Source organism: Hippopotamus amphibius, chromosome 1, assembly GCF_030028045.1.
Source record: "Hippopotamus amphibius kiboko isolate mHipAmp2 chromosome 1, mHipAmp2.hap2, whole genome shotgun sequence".
Taxonomy (NCBI): Eukaryota; Metazoa; Chordata; class Mammalia; order Artiodactyla; family Hippopotamidae; genus Hippopotamus; species Hippopotamus amphibius.
In genome coordinates, this window is record NC_080186.1 from 53,847,103 (window position 1) to 53,868,146 (window position 21,044).

At 43.9% G+C, this 21,044-nt stretch overlaps 1 protein-coding gene across 1 annotated transcript; it reads left to right on the forward strand.

Annotated features, from left to right (window-relative positions):
• Positions 1-282: 282 nt before the first annotated feature.
• GFI1 (growth factor independent 1 transcriptional repressor) lies at positions 283-8,770 on the forward strand. Its single transcript, XM_057748680.1, has 6 exons — positions 283-457; positions 778-960; positions 3,020-3,501; positions 3,623-3,760; positions 4,822-4,987; positions 7,387-8,770. The coding sequence occupies exons 1-6, from the start codon at positions 343-345 to the stop codon at positions 7,563-7,565; spliced, it is 1,263 nt and encodes a 420-aa protein (XP_057604663.1). The 5' UTR covers positions 283-342; the 3' UTR covers positions 7,566-8,770.
• Positions 8,771-21,044: the final 12,274 nt, after the last annotated feature.

Consider the following 21,044-nt stretch of genomic DNA (forward strand, 5'->3'; position numbering starts at 1 on the left):
GCGTGGGCAGGGCAGAAGGAAGAGGCCTGAGTCTGAGCCCGGGGACGGGTTTTACCGCGGAGCTGCGGCGGCGGCGGGCTCGCGCCACCTGTCCGAGTGCCACCTGGTGAGCGCGGCGCAGCGGGGCCAAGCCCCTCCTCCCGCGGGCCTTCCTCCCTCCTCCCTGGCTCGAACTCTGTCTACTCCGCTGCCCAGTCCCGGGCCCCGGAGCGTGTTGACCCACGTTCCCACCCTGTTCTCTCGCAGGTCTCCGCCTGGCTGGGGCTGACGAACTCGGGTGAAGGTGGGCTGACGGCGGCACCAGGGACCCCTGGAGCGGAGTGGGAAGCGCGCCCAACCACCATGCCGCGTTCGTTCCTGGTTAAGAGCAAAAAGGCTCACAGTTACCACCAGCCGCGCTCCCCGGGACCCGACTATTCCCTCCGCCTGGAGAATGTACTGGCGCCAGGCGGAGCAGGTGCGGGGCGTGCGCGGGCCGGGCGGGGCTGCTCCCGGGGCCATAGACTCTGCATCCCGCCACACCATCCCCCAGGAACCGGGAAGGGCGGTCCCGAAGCCCCTTTGCTGCCTTTTTTGTTACCTACCGTTCGGGTTCCTTCCGGGCTTGTCGCCTAGGTGCCAAGGCCTCTCTGCTCCCGCCCTTGGATCCGGGAGGGTTCCGGCCAGGTCTGGGGAGAGCTGAGGGAGCCCGGGTGCCACGGTCTGGGGGGCACCACTCAAGAACCATCGGGCCGAACCAGACCCAACCTGAGCCCCTATCCTGCCTCCTCTCCGCAGACAGCACCTCAAGCACAGGCGGGGCGAAGGCGGAGCCCCGGGGTCATTTGTCTCCCGAGTCTCAGCTGACCGAAGCCCCCGACAGAGCCTCCACGTCTCCCGGCAGCTGTGAGGGCAGCGTCTGCGATCGGAGCTCGGAGTTTGAGGACTTCTGGAGGCCTCCGTCGCCTTCTGTGTCTCCAGGTACGGACCCGTTGGGAACTCCGGGGCCCTGGCAGCAGGGACCCCGCGGTGAGGAATGAACCGGCGCGGCTTTGGGCACAGAAATGCCAAATGGATGGCGGAGAGTCTTTCCGAGAGGAGGGAGCTTGTTCTTGGGCCCCGCGGGGAGGCACCGGCTTCTCTGGGACAGGGACAACCTGCTCGCGGGGTCGGCTACCTGGATCCCAGGCAGCGGGACCTGGGCTGTTCCTCCCTAACATTCGTTTGCGCGGAGCCAATGGGCGAAAGAAAATAAATGAGCTGTCTTCTCGGGCAGCAACGTTGACATTTCATTTTTCTGACCAGAGCCTACTGTTTAGAAAGAGCTGGGATCCCAGAATCCAGACCCCCGAGTCTCAGACGGAGACCTGGGCAATCTGAGAGAGAAGTATCATTGCCTTTAAAAGTTAAGCTCGCTCCCGAGGCTTTGGGCCTGGCAGAACTGGGCGCCAAGCGACAGGGACCGCTTCGGGAGGAAAATCTCGGCCCTCCTCTAGGTCTTCGCAGGCGCGGATTGGGGGCCTATTTCATTTTTCGTTTTGTCGGGTTGGCCCGGCCTTGGGGACCAGCCCGCTGGTTTCATTTACAGCCAGCAATCGAGTTTCGCGCAAACTGAGTGACTGCACATTGGGTGGGGGCGAGTCTCGGGTTCCGGCGGTGGGGAGTGGAGAGCGCAGAACAGCGGGATTCCGCCAAGGGCCGGTTATTTCCAGATTTCATTTATCAGTTTTAAAAGATACCCCCCAACCCCATCCTACACTCAGTGCGTCGACTTGGCTAAAGCGAGTGCGTCTGAGAGCTGGCGCCTCCAGGGTCCTTCTTGGCTGTGCAGGACACCGCCGTGCAAGGACTGAGCACCGCCCGAATCTCCGACGGAAACTCGAAATGCAGCTTCTCACTGAAGCGGCTATCCTGGACTGGAGTCTGTGTGTGAACAGATTTGTAAATCCGTACGCACTTAAGGAAAAGTATATATTGATATCTGGTTTTAGCAAAATTCGCATGGGAGGGGGTGTAGAAGGCTGCGAATTCGGAAAGCTGTTCGTCTTGCAGGTGGTGGCTAAACCTTAAATTGTAAATTATTCTTTAAGAAATGCAGCTTTTCACTGAAGTGGCTAGCTCGGACTGGAGTCCGCGGTGTGTGTGAACAGATACGTAAAAACGTATGCCCTTAGGGAAAAGTATATATTGGTATCTGATTTTACCAAATTCGCATGGGTGGGGGGTGCAGAAGGCTGCGAATTTGGAAAGCTGTCCGTCTTGCAGGTGGTGGCTAAACCTTAAATTGTAAGTTATTCTCTAAGAAATTCGTGAGGTGTTTTTTTTTTTCCCCTGTCAAACTATGACAGGAATGGGAATGGGGAGTATTTGGTAGCCCAAGCCCCCTTCTCACTGCCCCTTTGCTGCCTGCACCGGGTATTTAATAACTTTGAGAAATGTTAATGCCTTCAAGTTTTTGTTTGTTTGTTTTTTTCTCCAGACGGATACGTCTCGGATAGGCCAGGCAGCATTTTATTGGTCCTCTCCCCCCCTCCTTATCGATTCCGCGGGGGGGGGGGGGGGAGGGGAAGGACGGAGTAGGACCACGTAGGGGTAGTGAGAGCGCCGGCGCTGGGCCCTTTGCCCACAAGCTCGGTCCAGCGTCGGAACCTTCTCCTCCCGCATAGCTCCGCTCTAATTGGAGCATTTATGAGGCGTGAAACGCCTTTCTCTATGGTGGTCCAGCCAGAAAAGACCCTCTTAAAGTCGTGCATTTCTACTGCCCTGGCACAGAATTTAGCTCTCTCCTCACCCGATGTCATCTTAAGTTTCTGTGTACCGCCTTGTCGCCTCCAGTGGACCTCGAGGCCCCAGGGACCGGGCCCGCGTTTGAGCCTGAGGGCGTCCCTGGCACCCAGCGCAAAGCCTGGCACACCGATCGCTGCGCAAGGGATGGGTGCCTGGCAGTTCGCAGACACACCGACTGGCCGACGCCACCGGGCGGCCTCCGCCCCGCTGTCTTAAGCCTCACCTAAACGGACGCCCTCTTGTGCCTCCACAGCCTCGGAGAAGTCGGTGTGCCCGTCGCTGGACGACGCTCAGCCCTTCCCCCTGCCCTTCAAGCCGTACTCGTGGAGCGGCCTGGCAGGTTCCGACCTGCGGCACCTAGTGCAGAGCTACCGGCCGTGCGCGGCCCTGGAGCGCGGCGCTGGCCTGGGCCTCTTCTGCGAGCGTGCCCCGGAGCCAGGCCACCCCGCGGCCCTGTACGGCCCGGAGCGGGCTGCGGGCGGCGCGGGGGCCGGGACGCCCGGGGGAGGCAGCGCAGGAGCAGGAGCTGCCGGTGGTGCGGGCCTGGGGCTCTACGGCGACTTCGGGCCGGGGGCGGCCGGACTGTACGAGCGGCCGGCGACCGGCGGCCTGTACCCGGAGCGCGGCCACGGGCTACACGGCGACAAGGGCACCGGCGTCAAGGTGGAGTCAGAGCTGCTGTGCACCCGCCTGCTGCTGGGCGGCGGCTCCTACAAATGCATCAAGTGCAGCAAGGTGAGGCTCCCGCGCGCCTGGCTTTACCGGCCCCGCGCCCGCGCCCCCGGCTCGCGCCCAGCCAGCGTCCGTGCCCCTCGGCCCCTCTCAGCGGCCCTCTCCCCGGCCCCACCCGCCTCAGGTGTTCTCCACACCGCACGGGCTCGAGGTGCACGTGCGCAGGTCCCACAGCGGCACGAGACCCTTTGCGTGCGAGATATGCGGCAAGACCTTCGGGCACGCGGTGAGCCTGGAGCAGCACAAAGCCGTGCACTCGCAGGTAAGCGCGGGGCGCACGGCCGCGCGCCACCCTGCTCAGGTTTTCGCGTTCGGGGATCTTCCGCTTCTCAGTGCAGCACCGACCGCTCTGCGCCTGGCAGCTTTCTCCTTGGACTTCCCCCGACTGCCCCCAGTGTCCTTCACCACGACTCCCTTGCTCAGACGTAGGCGTATAGGGAAAAGTGTGTGGTTGCCGGCTCAGGCCTCGAGGCAGCCCTGGAGTTTGGTGTCATATCATCGTGAGACTCCAGAATGTGATCCCCTTCGTTAATTTGGGTTTGAGAAGGGCTTGTATGCACTCTTGCAGCTGACATATCAGATTTGTTAGCTCTGTGTCTTGGCTTCATTCCTTTCACCAAATGGCTGTCACTTAATCTGCATTGACCCCTCCCAACTGAAAAGGAGGAATCTCAGCTCATTTAGTGCATCCAGTATTTGTCCCGCTATTCTTTCATTTACTCACTTACAACTATTTGTTGCTCAACTTCTAGGTGAGCAACTTCCACGTGAGAATCCAATAACACACCAGGTTCCTGATAGGATACCCTCACAGAGATTACAGTTTAACTGAGAGATAGAAGGTAGATAAGCAAATAAATACGCAAGTAACTATGACAGGAGAATGCTTACTTACAGAGACTTATTTACCAAAAAGAGTATTCTCCCGTCTCGTTCAACACCCACACTGGGTGGGGGAGGGGAGGGGAGGCGGAGCATCTCAAGCGACTGAGGTCGAAGCCTCCTGTTGAGGAGGGTGGAGAAGTGTTTGTAAATGGGTGTCAAAAAAGCTGGGTGGGGATACTTTTTTTGCCAAGGGGTGTGGAAGGCTGTGGGTGAAAAGTGTCCGGGTTGAAAAAGTGTTAAAGGGGTAGAGGATATGGGTGGGAAGGGTGGAGGTTGGAAATAAGTGGGGAGGAGAGAGGATAATGGGGCAGGCTATGTGGAAGGGGAGCCTGAAGGAAGGGAGAGCCCTAGCTTTGGGGATTGTAGGGTCAGGTTGGTGGTAAGGAGAATTGCAGCCTAGTCTACTGCAGTAGGAATGCCACATCTTTCTCTCTGCAGGAACGGAGCTTTGACTGTAAGATCTGTGGCAAGAGCTTCAAGAGGTCATCTACACTGTCCACACACCTGCTCATCCACTCAGACACCCGGCCCTACCCCTGTCAGTACTGTGGCAAGAGGTTCCACCAGAAATCAGACATGAAGAAACACACCTTCATCCACACTGGTGAGCTGAAGACCCTTGGCTTGTAGGAAACACCTGGTGAGGGTTGGGAGGTTGGGGAGGGGGGTGGTGGAGGTCGTTGTTTTTCTCCCTGAGGCCAACATAATTCACTTTCTCTGTGATATTCTTGCCCCAGAATGAGTGGTGGATGTGGCCTTCCAGATGGAGTTAATCACTGCTTGTGTGTTAAAAACAAGGAGGCAGATTCTCTTAGGTTCATTTACATACATGGTTCTCCCCAGAGAGACGTTGATTTGGGGTTATATCTGAAGAACCACTCAGCAAGTCAGCTGCAGGTTTTCTATCCTTGCAAAGAATATTTTTCTCTAGTTTAGCAGCTGCTCCAACTGCTGCCTGCTCTAGGTGAAATACGAAGCTCCAGGGTCCTCTCATAGAGTTGCTCTCAATGTTTACCTAGAGATTGAGACTTTCTCTAGGGCAACCCCTCAGCCTCTTGGGGGAGGGTCTTATGTGTGACCTCTTGGCTGCATTTTTAGGAGTCTGACAGCTTATTCTGAATGAACAAAAGAAAAAATGGTAAATATTACTAGGCTTTTTCTGCTAAGTTCTTTTTAAATGCATTGTCTCATTTTATGCTCACAACTCATGGAGGCAAAGACTATTCTTTATCCCCATTTTAGAGGTAAGGAAAGTGAGGCACAGAAGGATTAGGTAACCTGCCCAGAGTCATATTGCTAGCAAGTGGCAAAGCCAGGACTTAAACTGAGGTCTGTGTGCTCTCAAATGTCTATGCTCTTGACCGCTGTTTATTATATTCTGTTTTCAAAGTCAAGGGGATTGGGGGATATGGAAAGCTTCTATTCACTTATTGCCCTTTTTAAAATATCAGCAAGTTTGTCATAATAATAATTCTTTACCTATTATAATGCTTTATAATGTACAAAGTGCTTTCAAATCTCTCTCTTCATTTGATTCTTACTGCTGTCCCATAAAGTAGAAGGAGATGCTTTTACCATCCTGAAACTCACAGAGATGGAATAATTTACCAAAGGTCAGGCTGAGAGTAAATCATAGGGCTGTGGAGTGCTCTGGCTTCCAATCCTGGACTCTTTCTCTAACATTTTGATTGTGTGCAGGTGGCAGTTTTAATGCTAGGAGCACTCTCTTTAATAGTCAACAAGACATTTACATGAGATCCAGAATTTTATTTTATTTTAGAACATGAATGCTGACAAAACAAATTGCAATGTGTTCCAAACAATCACTGTTGATGTTTACAAATATGCTTGGACAGTGTAGATGTCCCCATCAGAAAACCTAGAAAAATATCCTACCTTAATCGTGCTCTTGTGCCTGAAATTTCCATGCATCTTGTCCCTTTTGAATAAAGGTATTCAAGATGCTTACTAAAATGCAACTAGGATCTTGACTGAATGAAACATTAAGCCCTTATCAAACATTTACGTTATAGCTAGAATTCATTTCTCAGATTTGTTTGACCCTAAAGAAAGGGATAGGAGATGTTTTGATGAGTGGTTCCTTATCAAGGAAATCTGAAGCACAAAGATAGAAGGGGGTACAGCAAGAGGAGCAGAGGCTTGCTCAAAAACAAACTTCATCTATTTTGCATTTTTTCCAAGGCCAAACCCTGACTATAATGCCATGCTGAGGCTGTTTGGAAAACCATGCTACTTTCCAAAATGTAATGCTGCTTTCCCAAATGTTAGACAACACATGAGCTGGGGGAAAAACAAACCCTTTTCTATCTGTTATTTATTAATCTGTGGTGAAGAGTTGCTGGTATATAAAGAATCCTGTGATTAACCTCATAAAAAGAAAGTAAAATCAAGATAGAAAAGGTTCAGCTACCTTAAGAAATACTTTGTGACCCAGATGTGGATGTTTTAAAATAAGGCTTCGAGAAATGCCCATGCTTCAAATGCATTCTGTTGTCCTCCAAAAGCAGGAAAGAAGACAGGCTCACTGGTTCATACAAACCAACACCCACTTGGAAACTCAGATTTGAAAACTTCCTCTCAATTAGAACAGAGTCACATGGTTTGAAAGACAGCACCCCACCCCACCCGCCTTGCGCTGAACATCTGCTGTGGGAGCTCTCTACTTCTGAAGTCAGGGGAGTCCTCCCAGGGTAGGTTCAGCTGCAAGTCTGGGGAGGGCACGTGGCCTTTGCTCTGTTTCCGTTTAGCAGGAAACGGTTTGAAGCCTCTGGCTGGGAACCCCCACCCAGAAAGTCTCCCTTTCACCTGGTGTACCCATGGCTTCCCAGGACTTGCATTGCCACGCACGTCACCCTCCAAGCTGCTCAGAAGCCTTAGACTGTGGTGCAGCCAGCTGCTGCTGAGAGCTAGTGGGTCACAGTGCGTCCCCTCCAGCTGTATCATAGACTCATGCTCCCTGCCCTCCCCCTTCCACCCCTGTAGGTGAGAAGCCCCACAAGTGCCAGGTGTGCGGCAAGGCATTCAGCCAGAGCTCCAACCTCATCACGCACAGCCGCAAGCACACAGGCTTCAAGCCCTTTGGCTGCGACCTGTGTGGAAAGGGCTTCCAGAGGAAGGTGGACCTCAGGCGGCACCGGGAGACGCAGCACGGGCTCAAGTGAGCACCCTGGCCGGCCGCCTGCACAGTTACACAACACTACGGAGGGCAGCCTCCCCACCTGCCACCAGCCACTTCTGCAGATCCCACCCGCGTGATCCGCCTTCCCTTTTCTCCCTGGAGCCGCCAGAGGGGATAAGTTACCTTTTCAAAGTTCAGCCTGGAGTGGGAACCAAATGACTTCCTGGGCAGGGGACTCACAAAATAGGCTCCTCTACATCTGAAGCCTCCAAGTGGAGAGGCAATCAGATAAAAAAAATCTCGGGTCTCACAGTCCTTCCCATTCCCAGCCCTGTTCCACTAATAGGAAAGTCCTTCAGGTTTCTTCCCTCCTCCTCCTCCTGACCTACCCCAGATACTTGTGTGGAAGAGGAGGAATCATCATTTACAAGGTAAACATACTAATGTTTTTATCTGGAATGAGGAATGACTTTTTTTTTCCTTCTGGAGAGTTTATTGTCCACTTTTTGTTGGGTGCTGCATATGAAGCTTGGAGGAATTGTTTCTTCCATTTGAAAATTGGTTCAGAAGCTGATTTGGGAAAGGAAATTCATACTTTTGAAATTACAAGATACATTGTGGAACCTGCCCTAAGAAGGAACAGAAGAAAAGTGAGCTTGGTGAGGAGAAGAGATTAGAGGTCCTCCCTCCAAGAGGCCTGTGAAGGCTTCTTAAGAAGAGGTGGAAGCACAGAGCAATGTCTTTGGACAAGCTTGTCATCCATTCACTCAGCAAATGTCTATTGGCCACCAGTTACCGTGGTACCAGGCCCTATGCTAGGTACTGGGGAGCCAGAGAGTAAAGTCTCTACCTCTGCCCCTGCCGTGCTCCAAGTAACTGGGTCTATTCTTTCTCCCAAAGGAATTCTGAGATGATAAAACAAAATCTTGAACCTTCCCTTCTGACTGTTTGGATTTTATCAAACATAAATGAAAAATAGCTGAAGAGATACTTCAGAGATTTGTGTGTATATTCAGTTTTTTTATTGTTAAGCTGATATTTTTAAGATGTCTAAGCTAGCAGGCATGTGAGAATGAAGGCTCTGTCTTCAGCTCTTTGAACCCTCCATGTGTACCACAGAGAAAAAAAAGTGGAATTTTTACTTTGATGAAGTTTGTAAATGTTTTTAGATCTTCTGGAGTGCATTATGTTTGTTAATACATATTTATTAGAGTGATGTTTTAAGTTAATAAAGTATTAAGACTCATATATTGCTTTTCATTTAGGCAGGGAATTTGGGAAAGACCTTTGTTTTGGTCTGTAGGGGGAGTTGCACTGAAGGAAAACTAGAGTGGAATCTAAAAGTAAAGCAGACAAACCAACATCCAGAAGAGAGTAAAATCCAATTGCTCTGGTTTTCATGTGCTTTTTTCTCTCCTTCTGTGCCTGAGCTCCTTCTTTCTTAACAGAAAAACTAGGGATACAAAAGTAAGTTCTTGATGTCCTACATGTATATGGGCTCTTTATTCTGAGAGTTTCAGGTTTTTTGTTTTTGTTTTTTAAAAACAGGCCAGAAGTCTCCCAGATGAGTAAAGACATTACAAGCCTTAGGTCTAGAGATTGAGTCTTAGTCACGACTCTGTCACCAACATACCACGTCACTTAGGCAAATCCTCTGACCTTCCAGATACTGGTTTCCTTCACCGTAAAATGAAGATATGGTTCTATCATCACAATCCAAACCTGACTACTCTGACTCTCTGGAGACTAGAGGGGAAAGAAAATATTTGAGATTGATTAGCTGTCTCACCTAATGCAAGTTATAAATCTGAAGACTGACGAGGGGCAGTAAAATTGGAATCTGGGTGGTTTCTGGCTCTATCCCACCTGTGGAAATTTCTGGCATAAATCAGTCCTTTAAAAGAGTGAAACCAGAATAAGGTCCTGGTCTAAATCCCAGCTACCTGTACTCCTTCTAATACCCAGCCAAGGTATTGCATAGCCCCATGGTGACCATCAACAGATTGTCTGTTTCTGTTCAAATCAATTTCACCCATATTGATTGAGCACTGAGTATGTGCCTGGCACTGTGCTAGGTGCTGCGGTTACAGCAGTGAACATGGTATCCTGTGGAGCTTTATATATTTGGTCACTGCTGAATCTGCAGCTCCCAGAACAGTACCTGGCACACAGTAGGAGATCAATAAATATTTGCTGAGATGGTAAGTGAATAAGCAGAGAAGATAAACTGCTTCATCCTGGCTGGCTCTGCTCTCTCCAGCACAAAGGGAAGAGAAATTGCTTGAGAGCCAAGGAAGCAAATAGAACACACAGGACTTTCTCTGGGTTGGCAGGTAAGGGGGCCTTTGACCATGCTTTTCTCAGGTCTCTCCAAATTTCGGTGCTTGACTATCCTCACTTGGTTTTTAACACCATGTCTTCTCATGTGAGTTTACTGTCTTTCAAAATTGAAAGTTGTTCAGTCTGTAAGGCAGTTTAAGATAATTTTCGACAACTGTTGAGTGAACAATTGCAGCATCCAGGAACCTCTTCCTAGTGTCCTGGGAAACAAAGTTCCCAGTGAATAAAGATCACAGAATGACCTTCTCACAGGATTCACCATGCACACTGGTTGATTATTTCCAACTTGGTTTGAAAAGTAAAGAAGTTACCTTGGGGGGTGGGGTGGGGGTGGGCAAGTCGAACTGATTGAAATCTAGTTAGCTGCCCTGCCCTGCTCTCCCCCTTATGACCTTTTGAACTTTGGTCCATTTTCATAATTCCTATTTACACAATAAATGTGGAATTTTAATTTTGGTGTTAATAGTGTGGATTTTTTGGGAAAAAATATATCTTGATATCCTCAGTTCATAATCAAAACAAATTACTGCGCCTGTTACCGTGTGAAATTTGAAGATGGCAAATATCTCTCTTAATGTTATTACTTGACTCCATTAAATATAGATTGTGAATATTCCATGTCACATTATTCATGAGGCAGGCCCTATGCCTTTTGTCCAGCGGAGTAACAGTAGAAAGGGTAACAAGAGACACCAGAGCACACCTTTGTTTCTTTCACTAAATTTTTAATAACACCTCCAGCTAGCCAGTTGGTGAAGCTCAGCTCTTGCATAAAAGTGGAAAAGCACAGCTATCTCAGAGAAGACCAACTCTTTCAGTAGCTAATTTGAGTTTGCGTTCATCTACACCAGAGATGATTAAATTACCTATCAAGTGTGCCGAGCTATCAGGATTCAGGCCACGTAAAAGGTGAATTTCATCTGATTGATTTGAGACACGAATGGAACAACTGAGTTTTAAAAGCCCCACCTTCATTAAAGGCATAGCAAAGTATCACTCTGGGTGAGTTTTTGACTGCCATTGCCCTTGAAATTTGGGTGTTGATAGTGATTTTGTTTTCTGTTGAAGTGTCGATAGTGATTTGACCTGTGTCATTTTGTCGTGTGCCTCTTTGTTTAACCTGATCATTTAACAGAAAGAAATGAATTCAGAGGAAGGCCAAAAAGGACTGGACTACTTTTTACTCTGCATTTCTAGAGCACTGTTTAAATCTCTGCTGCTAAATGATTTCTAAAGTAAAAACTTTTCAGGAAGTACATAATACACTTATTTATTAACATTTATTCAACATTTCATTCATTGAGTCAATTTTTTTTTTTAAAAAGGAATTTCATCCCAAACCTTTCTAGTTTACAAGCTTATGTTAATTTTTTAGTAATCATTTCCAGTCTACCCACGTATGTATATATTTATGTATTTTTTACCCTATGATCGATTTAAGTCTAGATAGCTCTTTTATTGATTGATAATATGGACACATATTTGCTTAAAACGGAAATATTTATGTTTCACAATGAGAATTTTGACCATTATGATTAAATTTTTTTGAAATCTTAGTATTTATTAGAGATTTTATCAGTCATTAAGATAAAGTCTTTTCTGAAGTTTTATTTTAAAGTTACTTTTTAAAAAATTTATTTATTTGTTGGCTGCATTGGGTCTTCGTTGCTGCACATGGGCTTTCTCTAGTTGCTGTGAGCGGGGGCTACTCTTGTGGTGTGAGGGCTCATTGTAGTGGCTTCTCTTGTTGCAGAGCACAGGCTTTAGGCGCGTGGGCTTCAATAGTTGTGGCTCACGGGCTCTAGGGCACAGGCTCAATAGTTGTGGCACACAGGCTTAGTTGCTCCGTGGCATGTGGAATCTTTCCAGAGCAGGGCTCAAACCCGTGTCCCTTGCACTGGCAGGTGGATTCTTAACCACTGTGCAACCTAGGAAGTCCCTAAAGTTACTTTTTAATAAAACATTTCAAGCATATGAGAAATTAAAGAGACATACAATAAACATTAGTGTACCCATTATTCTGCCATATTTACTTCAGATTTTATTTTTAAAATAAAATATTACAGGCATGGTCGAATAACTTCTGGAATATGTTTCTCCCTAATCCCAGTCCCTTTCCTGGCTCATCAGAGGCATCCACTATACCAAAATTCGTACAATATCATCGCCATGAATATTTTTATACCTTTACTTATACATATTCCCATAAACAACATATAATACTGTTTAGCATATTTTAACTTAATATAAGTGTTGTCATAGTGTATATGTTCTTTTGCACCTTGCTGTTTTTCCCTCAGTACTTTGTTTTTTGAGATTTATCCATGTTGGTCCCTGCAGTTTTGTTCAGTTATTTTAACGGCTGCATATAGGATTCATTGTATGAATACTTGGTGATGAATTATGTATTCTGCTGTTGGGAGAGCTTTGGTTATTTCCAACTTTCCCTATTACAAACAATTCTGACGCAAGCAACTTTTTATGTATCTCCTTATGAAAGAGGTTCTTCAGGGTATGTTCCTGGGAATGGGAATGCTGGATATTACCAAACTGCTCTCCAAAGTTGTACCAATTTACATTCCCATCAATAGTATGAGAGAATTCCTGTTGCTCCACATCTTACCAACACTTGGTATTGTGAGACTTTAAAAGTGTTTGCCAATCAGGTGGATGTGAAATGTTAATGTAATTTGCATTTCCTGATTCCTAGTGAGGTTGACAATCTTTTCATAAGTTTACTGGCCTGACAGGTTTCCTTTTCTGTGAAATGCCTGTTCATGTACTTTGTTCATTTGTTTTTGATTGGGTTGCTTGCTTTTTATCAATTAATTTTTCTAACTATGTTCTAACTACTCACTGTTTTGTTAAATATGTTGCACACATCTCCCAGTCTGTAACTTGCCTTTTTATTTTGGTTGAAGAGAGGATTTGTTTGTTTTTGTCTTTGTGTTAATGTATTAAAATGTATTTTTCTTTTTCCTAATGGTTCATGCTTTTTATATCTTAATTAAGAAACCCTTCTCTAATTGGTGATCATAAGTTTATCCCCTATACTTCTAAAAACGTTAAAATACTTTTAACATTAGCTTTTAATCCACTTATATGTGTGTGATATGAAATAGGATCTAATTAAACATTTTCTTCCTACATGGATAACCAATTACTCCAATATTATTTATTGCAAATTACATCCTTTTCCCTCTGATTGTAATACCATGTTGCCATCACATGTCAAATTTCTATTTCTGTATAGTTCTGCTTCTGGGCTTCCTGATCTGTTCCATTGGTCATTTTGTCTGTCTCTAAGCCAAAACCATGGTGTCTCCATTAAACTTGTAATGAACTCAGTAGCTAGTGGGGAAGGATTTCCTTTGACCTATTTCGTCTTCTTCAGAAATATCTTGGCTACCCTTGATCCTTTGCTCTTGCTTGTGAAAAACTCTGTTGGAACTTTTATTTTACTGCACTTATTATTTAATTGGGATGAACTGAAATCATTTTGACATTGATTCTTCCCATCCATAAATATGGTATATTGCTCACTTTTTAAGGTCTTCTTTTATGTCTTGCAATAACACTTTATAATTTGGGGCATAATTTTCTGTCTTTTTTTTGTTCACTGCTCTCATATTTCTCTTTATTTATTTTATAAATTTATTTATTTTTATGCTGCATTGGGTCTTCGGTGTTGCTATGCGCGGGCTTTCTCTAGTTGCAGTAAGCCGGGGCTGCTCTTCACTGCGGTGCACGGGCTTCTCTTGTCGCTCTAGGTGTGAGGGCTTCAGTAGTTGTGGCGCATGGGCTTAGTTGCTCCTTGGTATGCAGGATCTTCCCAGACCAGGGATCAAACCCATGTCCCCTGCATTGGCAGGCAGATTCTTAACCACTGCACCACTAGGGAATTTGCATTTTTAAAATTGCATTTTCTGTCTGCTGCTGGTGTATGGGAGCAAAATTATCATTTTTGTATGTTGACCTTGTACTCTGCAACTTTGCTGAAACTTCTTTTTAGTTTGTTTTAGATTTTCAATGTGAGATAATCATAGAATATGCAAATAAATATTGGTCTTTCTAATGTACTCTTCTTGATTTAGCCAACTTTGTATTAAATGGGGGCAGAATAGTGGGCATCCTTGTCTTATTCCTAAATTCCAGGGAAATGCTTTTAATTTTTCACATTTTAGTGTGATTTTGGGTGTAGGTTTTGGTAGGTAACTTAAAATGATCAGGTTAAGAATTTCTATTACTACTTGTAAGAATTTCTCTTTGTGTTCATGAGTGTCTAATTTTATCGCGTGATTTTTAGGCATCTGTTGAGGAAAGTGTTATTTAACTTCTAAATCTTATGGCTCTTATTCTTTAACTTGTCAATGTGGCAAATGACAATTTATAGGTTTTCTAATTGTAAATTATCCCTGCATTGCCAGGGGAAATGAACCCCAACTTGGTCATTTTGAAAAACTACATTGCTGATTTGGTTTGCTGAACTTTACTTAGGATTTTTGCATTTATGCTTATCAGTGAAATTGGCTTACAATCTTTCTTATACTGTCCATATGTAGTTTTTTTAAAAATAAATTTATTTATTTTTTGTCTGTGTTGGGTCTTCATTGCTGCGCACGGGCTTTGTCTAGTTGTGGCAAGCAGGGGCTACTCGTCACTGTGGTGTGCGGGCTCCTCATTGCCGTGGCTTCTCTTGTTGCGAAGCATGGGCTCTAGGCGCGTAGGCTTCAGTAGTTGTGGCACACAGGGTCAATAGTTGTGGCTCACAGGCTGTAAAGCGCAGGCTCAATAGTTGTGGCGCATGGGCTTAGTTGCTCCACGGCATGGAATCTTCCTGGAGTAGGGCTCAAACCCATGTCCCCTGCATTGGCAGGAGGATTCTTAACCACTACCTCTTCCACCTAGGAAGTCCCATATGTAGTTTTGATATCAAGGGTTAACTTGTCTCAAAATGAATAGGGCAGCATTTTCTCTTTTTCTGTTTTTGGAACAGTTTGTGAAAGATTGAGATTAGGTGTTCTTTGAGTATTTGATAGAACTCATCTGGGCCTTTTTTTTTTTTTTTTCGGAGAGGGTAGGGTAGGGTATATTTTAAGCTTTAGTGACTATAGGTCTATTTAGGTTTTCACTTTATTCCTAAATAAGCTGTAACAGGTTGTATATTCAGGAGGTGTTCTGTTTCTTCTAAGTTTTCAAATTAATTGTCATAGTACTTAAAAATCAGTATGAGCTATTATGAAAAAACATAGTATTCTCTGATTTAAAAAAATCCCTACTATACCTATAATTACATTCAATATTTCATTGTAATATTGTTACTTGTGCCTTTATCTTTTTCTTCATCAATTTTGCCAAAGGTCTCTATTTTATTAGTTTTTGCAGCATGTTTTCATTTTTTTTTACCTTTTTTTTTTATTATTTTTTGGGGGGAGCATGTTTTCATTTATTTCTACATCTTAGTCAAAAAGATTTCTTACTTGACAAATGTAATATTTAGAAGTGCATTTAAAATTTCTAATCATGTTTTTTCAGTAATTTTTTATGAATTCTAATTTATATTTTGATTGGAGAACATGATCTGCATGATATTAATTCTCCGATACTATTTGTTGAGATTTATTTTGTAGCCTTATCCATGTCAATTTTTCTAGATAATGTGTGCTTGAAAAGAATGTATGTTTTCTGATTGATGTTGACAATATAGTTATGCCAACTTTCCTTTGGTTGGTTTTTATGTTTATATTATTTACCATTTAAAAGTCTTTCAGACATGAGTAAAATATAATTTCCAGTCGAATTCTTAATTCTGATACTGTTTGATTTTATGTGTGTGTGTATATGTTAAAGCACCTGGCATTTTGATCACACACATACTTTAGAGAAAAAAGTACTCAATTACTCTGCCCAAAAGTCTATATATTGCTTTACTCTGCCAGTTCATTTTCTGGTACTCGAGGAAGGATCCTAATTTGCAAGGTTTTTTAAGCCTGAATTTGTTGTAACTGTAGAGGGGAAACAGAAATAGGAAGTTGGACTTGCTTCTTGATACTAGTTTTACAAACTTCATTGAGAATTTTTTTATTTTTGGTAAATTAGGAAGCATAGTTTCAATTCTGTCTTTTAACATGAATTAGACAATTTCCTAGGTTGCCCTTTTCTGAGAAGTAGAACTGATTGACATGCCTCATAAGATTTTGCTGTAATGGCAATTCCTTAGTTTTTCTTAGGGTAAGGAAGGCTGACTGGATATCCCCTATCAGCTGACTTTTGGAAGACTCAGGAACCACCCTTTCATTACCTTTCAGTAGACTTGTGTGTATTTCATCTCTTGGACATACCTTCCCAGAGATTTCACACAAACTTGACTTCCTCTTTCCTTGTACTGAAACTACTATTCATGGGACTCAGACTAGAATGACAAGTTCTTAACCCAGCTGAGGGAGTCCCACCACAGTATCATATTTTTGCACGCCATCTTTCTGATTTATCTTTGTGTGGTCACTGGTTATATCACATGTTTAGGCACTAAAGAACATATAAAATAGAAAATTTTAAATAAAGAACCGGATGAAGTGCAAAACTTTTTCAATCCAAAGGTTCTCTGATTTTAAGTTCTTTTTTTTTTTCCTCTAAGAGTTATCTAAAATGACAACTAAAGTGGTGTGTTTTAGGTATGTCCAACTAAGTCCTTTCACTCAGAAGAGAGTTAATATCAGGAAACTATGGAAAAGAGATCTAGATTACTCCATTTCACTGGTTGCCCAAGGATGGAAGCTCTCCATTTGGTAATCTAGCTCTCCATCTGTAGTTCAGAGAAGACAGGAGTAGACAATTCTAGTCAGTAGATGGTTATAAGTTTGTGTCAATGGACTGTGTTTCTATGTTTGTACCATGTATAGATTATTACATTAAAAAATCAGATTATAGCAAAGTCATACAAAATTAAAACTTTAATTTTTATTTGATGATTTACAATTCAAGCCTCAGGTGATTATTAGGTATGTAGCAGCACTGATCAAGATAGATAGATTTCTCTGGCTGACAGACTGCTGGGCACATGGGCTTTTATTAGGCACATGAAAAAGTGGACAGGAGATTGGGATATGTATTGTAGTCCAGGCACTAGCGCCAGAGGTTTAGCTGATCCATGGGCACTCACAATCTTACACTTTGTGCATTGCTAAGGATCTCCTTGTGTCCTCATGGAGATTTATTTTTCACTGGTCATTCTTGGACCAAGACTGGGAGGTTCTAGATATGGGAAGTGGGTATGAAGTTTCCTAGGGAACTTTCTCTCTATTTGCTTGGAGAGACATAATAGTTTAGTGAAAAACAGCATTGAATTGGGAGTCAGAAATTCTGATGTATAGTCTCGGTATCAGTCAGGCCTCTCCAGAGAAACAGAACCTATATATCTATAAGTAATAGATATTTGCCTACATGAATTTGCTTACATAATTAAGGAGACTTAGGAAAAGTCCTAAGATCAGCAGTCAGCAAGCTGGAGACCCAGGAAAGCCCATGGTATAATTCCAGTTTGATCGCAAAGGCCTGAGAACCAGGAGATTTGATGGTATAAGTTCCAGTACAAAAGCAAGAGAAGAGCAATGTCCCAGTACATGCCATCATTCAGGCAAAGCTCCCCCTGAGCCTTCTGGCTCAATTAAATTGGTTTGGTCTTCGATTGATTGGGTAAGACCTACATACAGTAGAAAGGAAAATCTGCTATACTCAGTCTACCAATTCAAATGTTAATCTCATCCAGAAACACCCTTAGAGACAACCCAGAATAAAGTTTGATCAAATGTCTGGGTGCCCCATGGCCTAGTTGACACATAAAATTAACTAGCACAGTTTCCAAGCTGTCAGTGTGTTTGTCATAGTAAAGAGCGCTAGTTGCTGTAACAACTCCAAAATCTCAGTGGCTTATACAATAAAGTTTATTTCTCACACACGTCACAATTGGTTTGGGTATGTTCAGGTTGCTGCCTTCACAGGTGATTGACAGATCTCAGCTGTTTCTATGTTGTGGTTGTTTTATAGTGCTGCCATCTTCTAGTGATTGTTTGGAGTCCACTGCTGGGTCATCTGTATTTAGCTGTCTGATGAATGAAGCTAGAAAGTGTATAGAGGATCATATGGGACCTTTACAAAGACAGACTGGGCGATGAATTTATCACTCCTGTTCACATTCCATTGAGCAGGATGCCAACACGTGATCTCAGTCTTACCACAAAGGAGGCAGGAAAATGTGATCATCTTTTGTATCAAAGAAGAGAAAATGGGACTGGTGAACATCTATCTAGCTAGTTTTTGCCAGAGCCCCAGCTAGCTTTTAAACTTGGGCTTATCTCCTCTCTGAGCCTGTTTCCTTCCTTGTAGAGTGAGGAGGATGGACTAAATGCTCTCTAAGGGACTTTCCAGCTCTGACCATCTAAGTTCTATAATTCTATCAAAACCCTGGCTGGGCCCTATAAACACTCAGCTTGGACTCTCCCAGTCCAGGAGGCAAGAACAGTGCTCAGTGTTCCCCCAAAGAATTTTTGGTCTACACTTGCAGCCTCTGGGAAGTTTATTCACTTCCCAAAGTTCCCAAGATTCAAGATAACCCCCTTTCTCAGGGTATAGCTTTACCCTAGGTCATCGTGCCAGCCCCCGCTTACCCGGTGTTTGTGCAAATACTAATGTGACTATGAAACTTCCTCCTTATCTCCTCTTCTTATAATTCTCATGCTGTGAAAAGTGACGACCCCTTTGGATCCGTCTCTAAGATTCTAGAGTGCCAACAGAAAGGGGCAAAGGCTATATACACCCCAGCCCCCGATATCCTAGAAGAGTGTTTCACAAAAGGCTGGGCTGTATCAAAGTGATTGTGTTCACAAGTTTTTTTCTTTTTTGCATTTTCTGATGAGTTGTAATTTATTTTTTCTATTATCTGACTCCCCATTGGATTTTAGACTCCACAAAGTCAGAGATCCCGTCTACTATATTTACTAGTGCATTTCCAGGGCCTATAATGGTGCCTGGCATAAAGTAAATATTTTTGAATGAATAAATATCACTTAAAATTTTTTTAACTTAGTCTAAGTTCAGGGCAGTAGGATTTCTTGGGGGAGTTATGTTAGTAATACATCCATATATTTGCCTAGTTAGTAAATTTCATCTTACCTAAGTCTACTGTCAACACTAGGAATTTTAGAAAAATGAGCAAGAAGCCAATAACAGGCTATCCCTCATGGTTTAACCTAAGCTCGGGAGCTCAGAAAGGTTAAAACAGGATGTAAGTGCTGTTTCTCCAGGCCGGGAAGCATGTGCCATCAGCATTCAGTTAAGCTTCACTTTCTCCACATAGAAGAGTAGGTGCCAGTACGTTTGGACGATGGTCAGTTTCAGAATATAAGCATGCATTTCTAATCTAGAGGGTATAGCTGTCTCTTTTTAGTCCCATGAAGCATAGGAACTAGCTCTACTTCTTATTTGTGTATCAAATCAAATCTGGTTTTCCTGCAGCTCTTCTTGTCCCTGAAGAAAAGGTGTCACTTAATCATTGTCTTTTTATTCACCACCCCACCTTGCAAATTAAACACAATTTGTAAGGTGAGTCTGCAAACAAAAGGAGCAAAAATACCATATCATATAAGTCAAGAGTCTGGTGTGGAGTAGGAAGTCAATAAATGCCCCTACTATTGTTAATATCTGTATCATTATTGATATCTTCTCATATTAGTAGCTGCCACTTATTAAGACTTTCCTGTGTGCTAAGAACTGTGCTAACTGTGCTGCATAAGTTTTCTCATTTAATCCTTAATTCCTATGAACTATGTATTAGGCTCTCCAGAGAAACAGAACTAGGCAGTCTGTCTGGCTCTTGAGGCTGATCTCTGGTTATTTATACCCTTTTTGAGGGACAGGTCATGTCGCTGGTTGATTTTATTTCTCAATTAGAACATGACAAGTTTTTATTCTAGAAACCCTGATGATATATTATTAAATCACATACATTCAATTAAGAGAAGTGTACTTCTTTTTTAAAATAATTAATTAATTAATTGGCAGCATTGGGTCTTTGTTGCTGTGCGTGGGCTTTCTCTAGTTGCAGCGAGCAGGGGCTACTCTTTGTTGTGACTTACGTGCTTCTCAGTGCGGTGGCTTCTAGGCACGTGGGCTTCAGTAGTTGTGGCACATAGGCTCAATAGCTGTGGCTCACGGGCTGTAGAGTGCAGGATCAGTAGTTATGGCGTGCAGGCTTCGCTGCTCCGAGGCATGGGAGATTCCTGGACCAGGGATCTAACGCGTGTCTCCTGCATTGGCAGGCCAATTTTTAACCACTGTATCACCAGGGAAGTCCCAAGAGAAGTATATTTTCTTCTTTCAAACAATTCACAAGGGTATTTAAGAAATTAGCCACTCATTGTGGAGAGCTGCAATTTACAGACTGCCTCTCTCAGGCCTGAGACCATTCCATTGCCTGATGTCCTTTGACGCCATCACCCAAGTTGTTTCCATCTGCCTGATGTAGCTCAGACTTCTCTGTGACCCTAAGTAAGTACAATTGTATGAGACCTAATCCAGCAATTTACTGATGTCCAGAGGGAAAGCTATTCTCTCTTTTTTCACTAACTTACTGATTCTAAAACCAGAAATGCAAATATACTCTCTGGCAGCATTTGGGAAGTGGGATTACACATACTATCTTTGATTTTGGACAGAATCCCCTCGCAGATATTGAATATTCTCTCTCTTTTTTTAAATTGCTGTGGAACTCACTGAATTTCCAATTCATTAAAAATTTTTTATTATATAATATTTGTTATATACAGAAGAATATATGTAATGAAAGTGTAAGTTGTGAGTATAGTAGTAAAATTGAACGACTATGATTCCAGCCCAAGCTTAAAAATGAGAATTTTATCAATACCCATTGACTCTACCTGTATACGCCTGCCCTGGCCCATTCCTCTCAGCATCCCTTATTTTATTTGTATACTTTTTTTGGTAAGACTAGAAAGACTTGAAACATTTTGTGACTTGAAAAAAAAAATCAGTTCTAGTTCTCTCCACAAACTTAGAAATAAGCATGATTTCCATGGCAGGCACATCCCCTCCCCAAACCCTTGCTTCCCGTACACTTAAATATAGGCTACAATTATTACTTCTCTATTTAGAGATTATTGTGGTT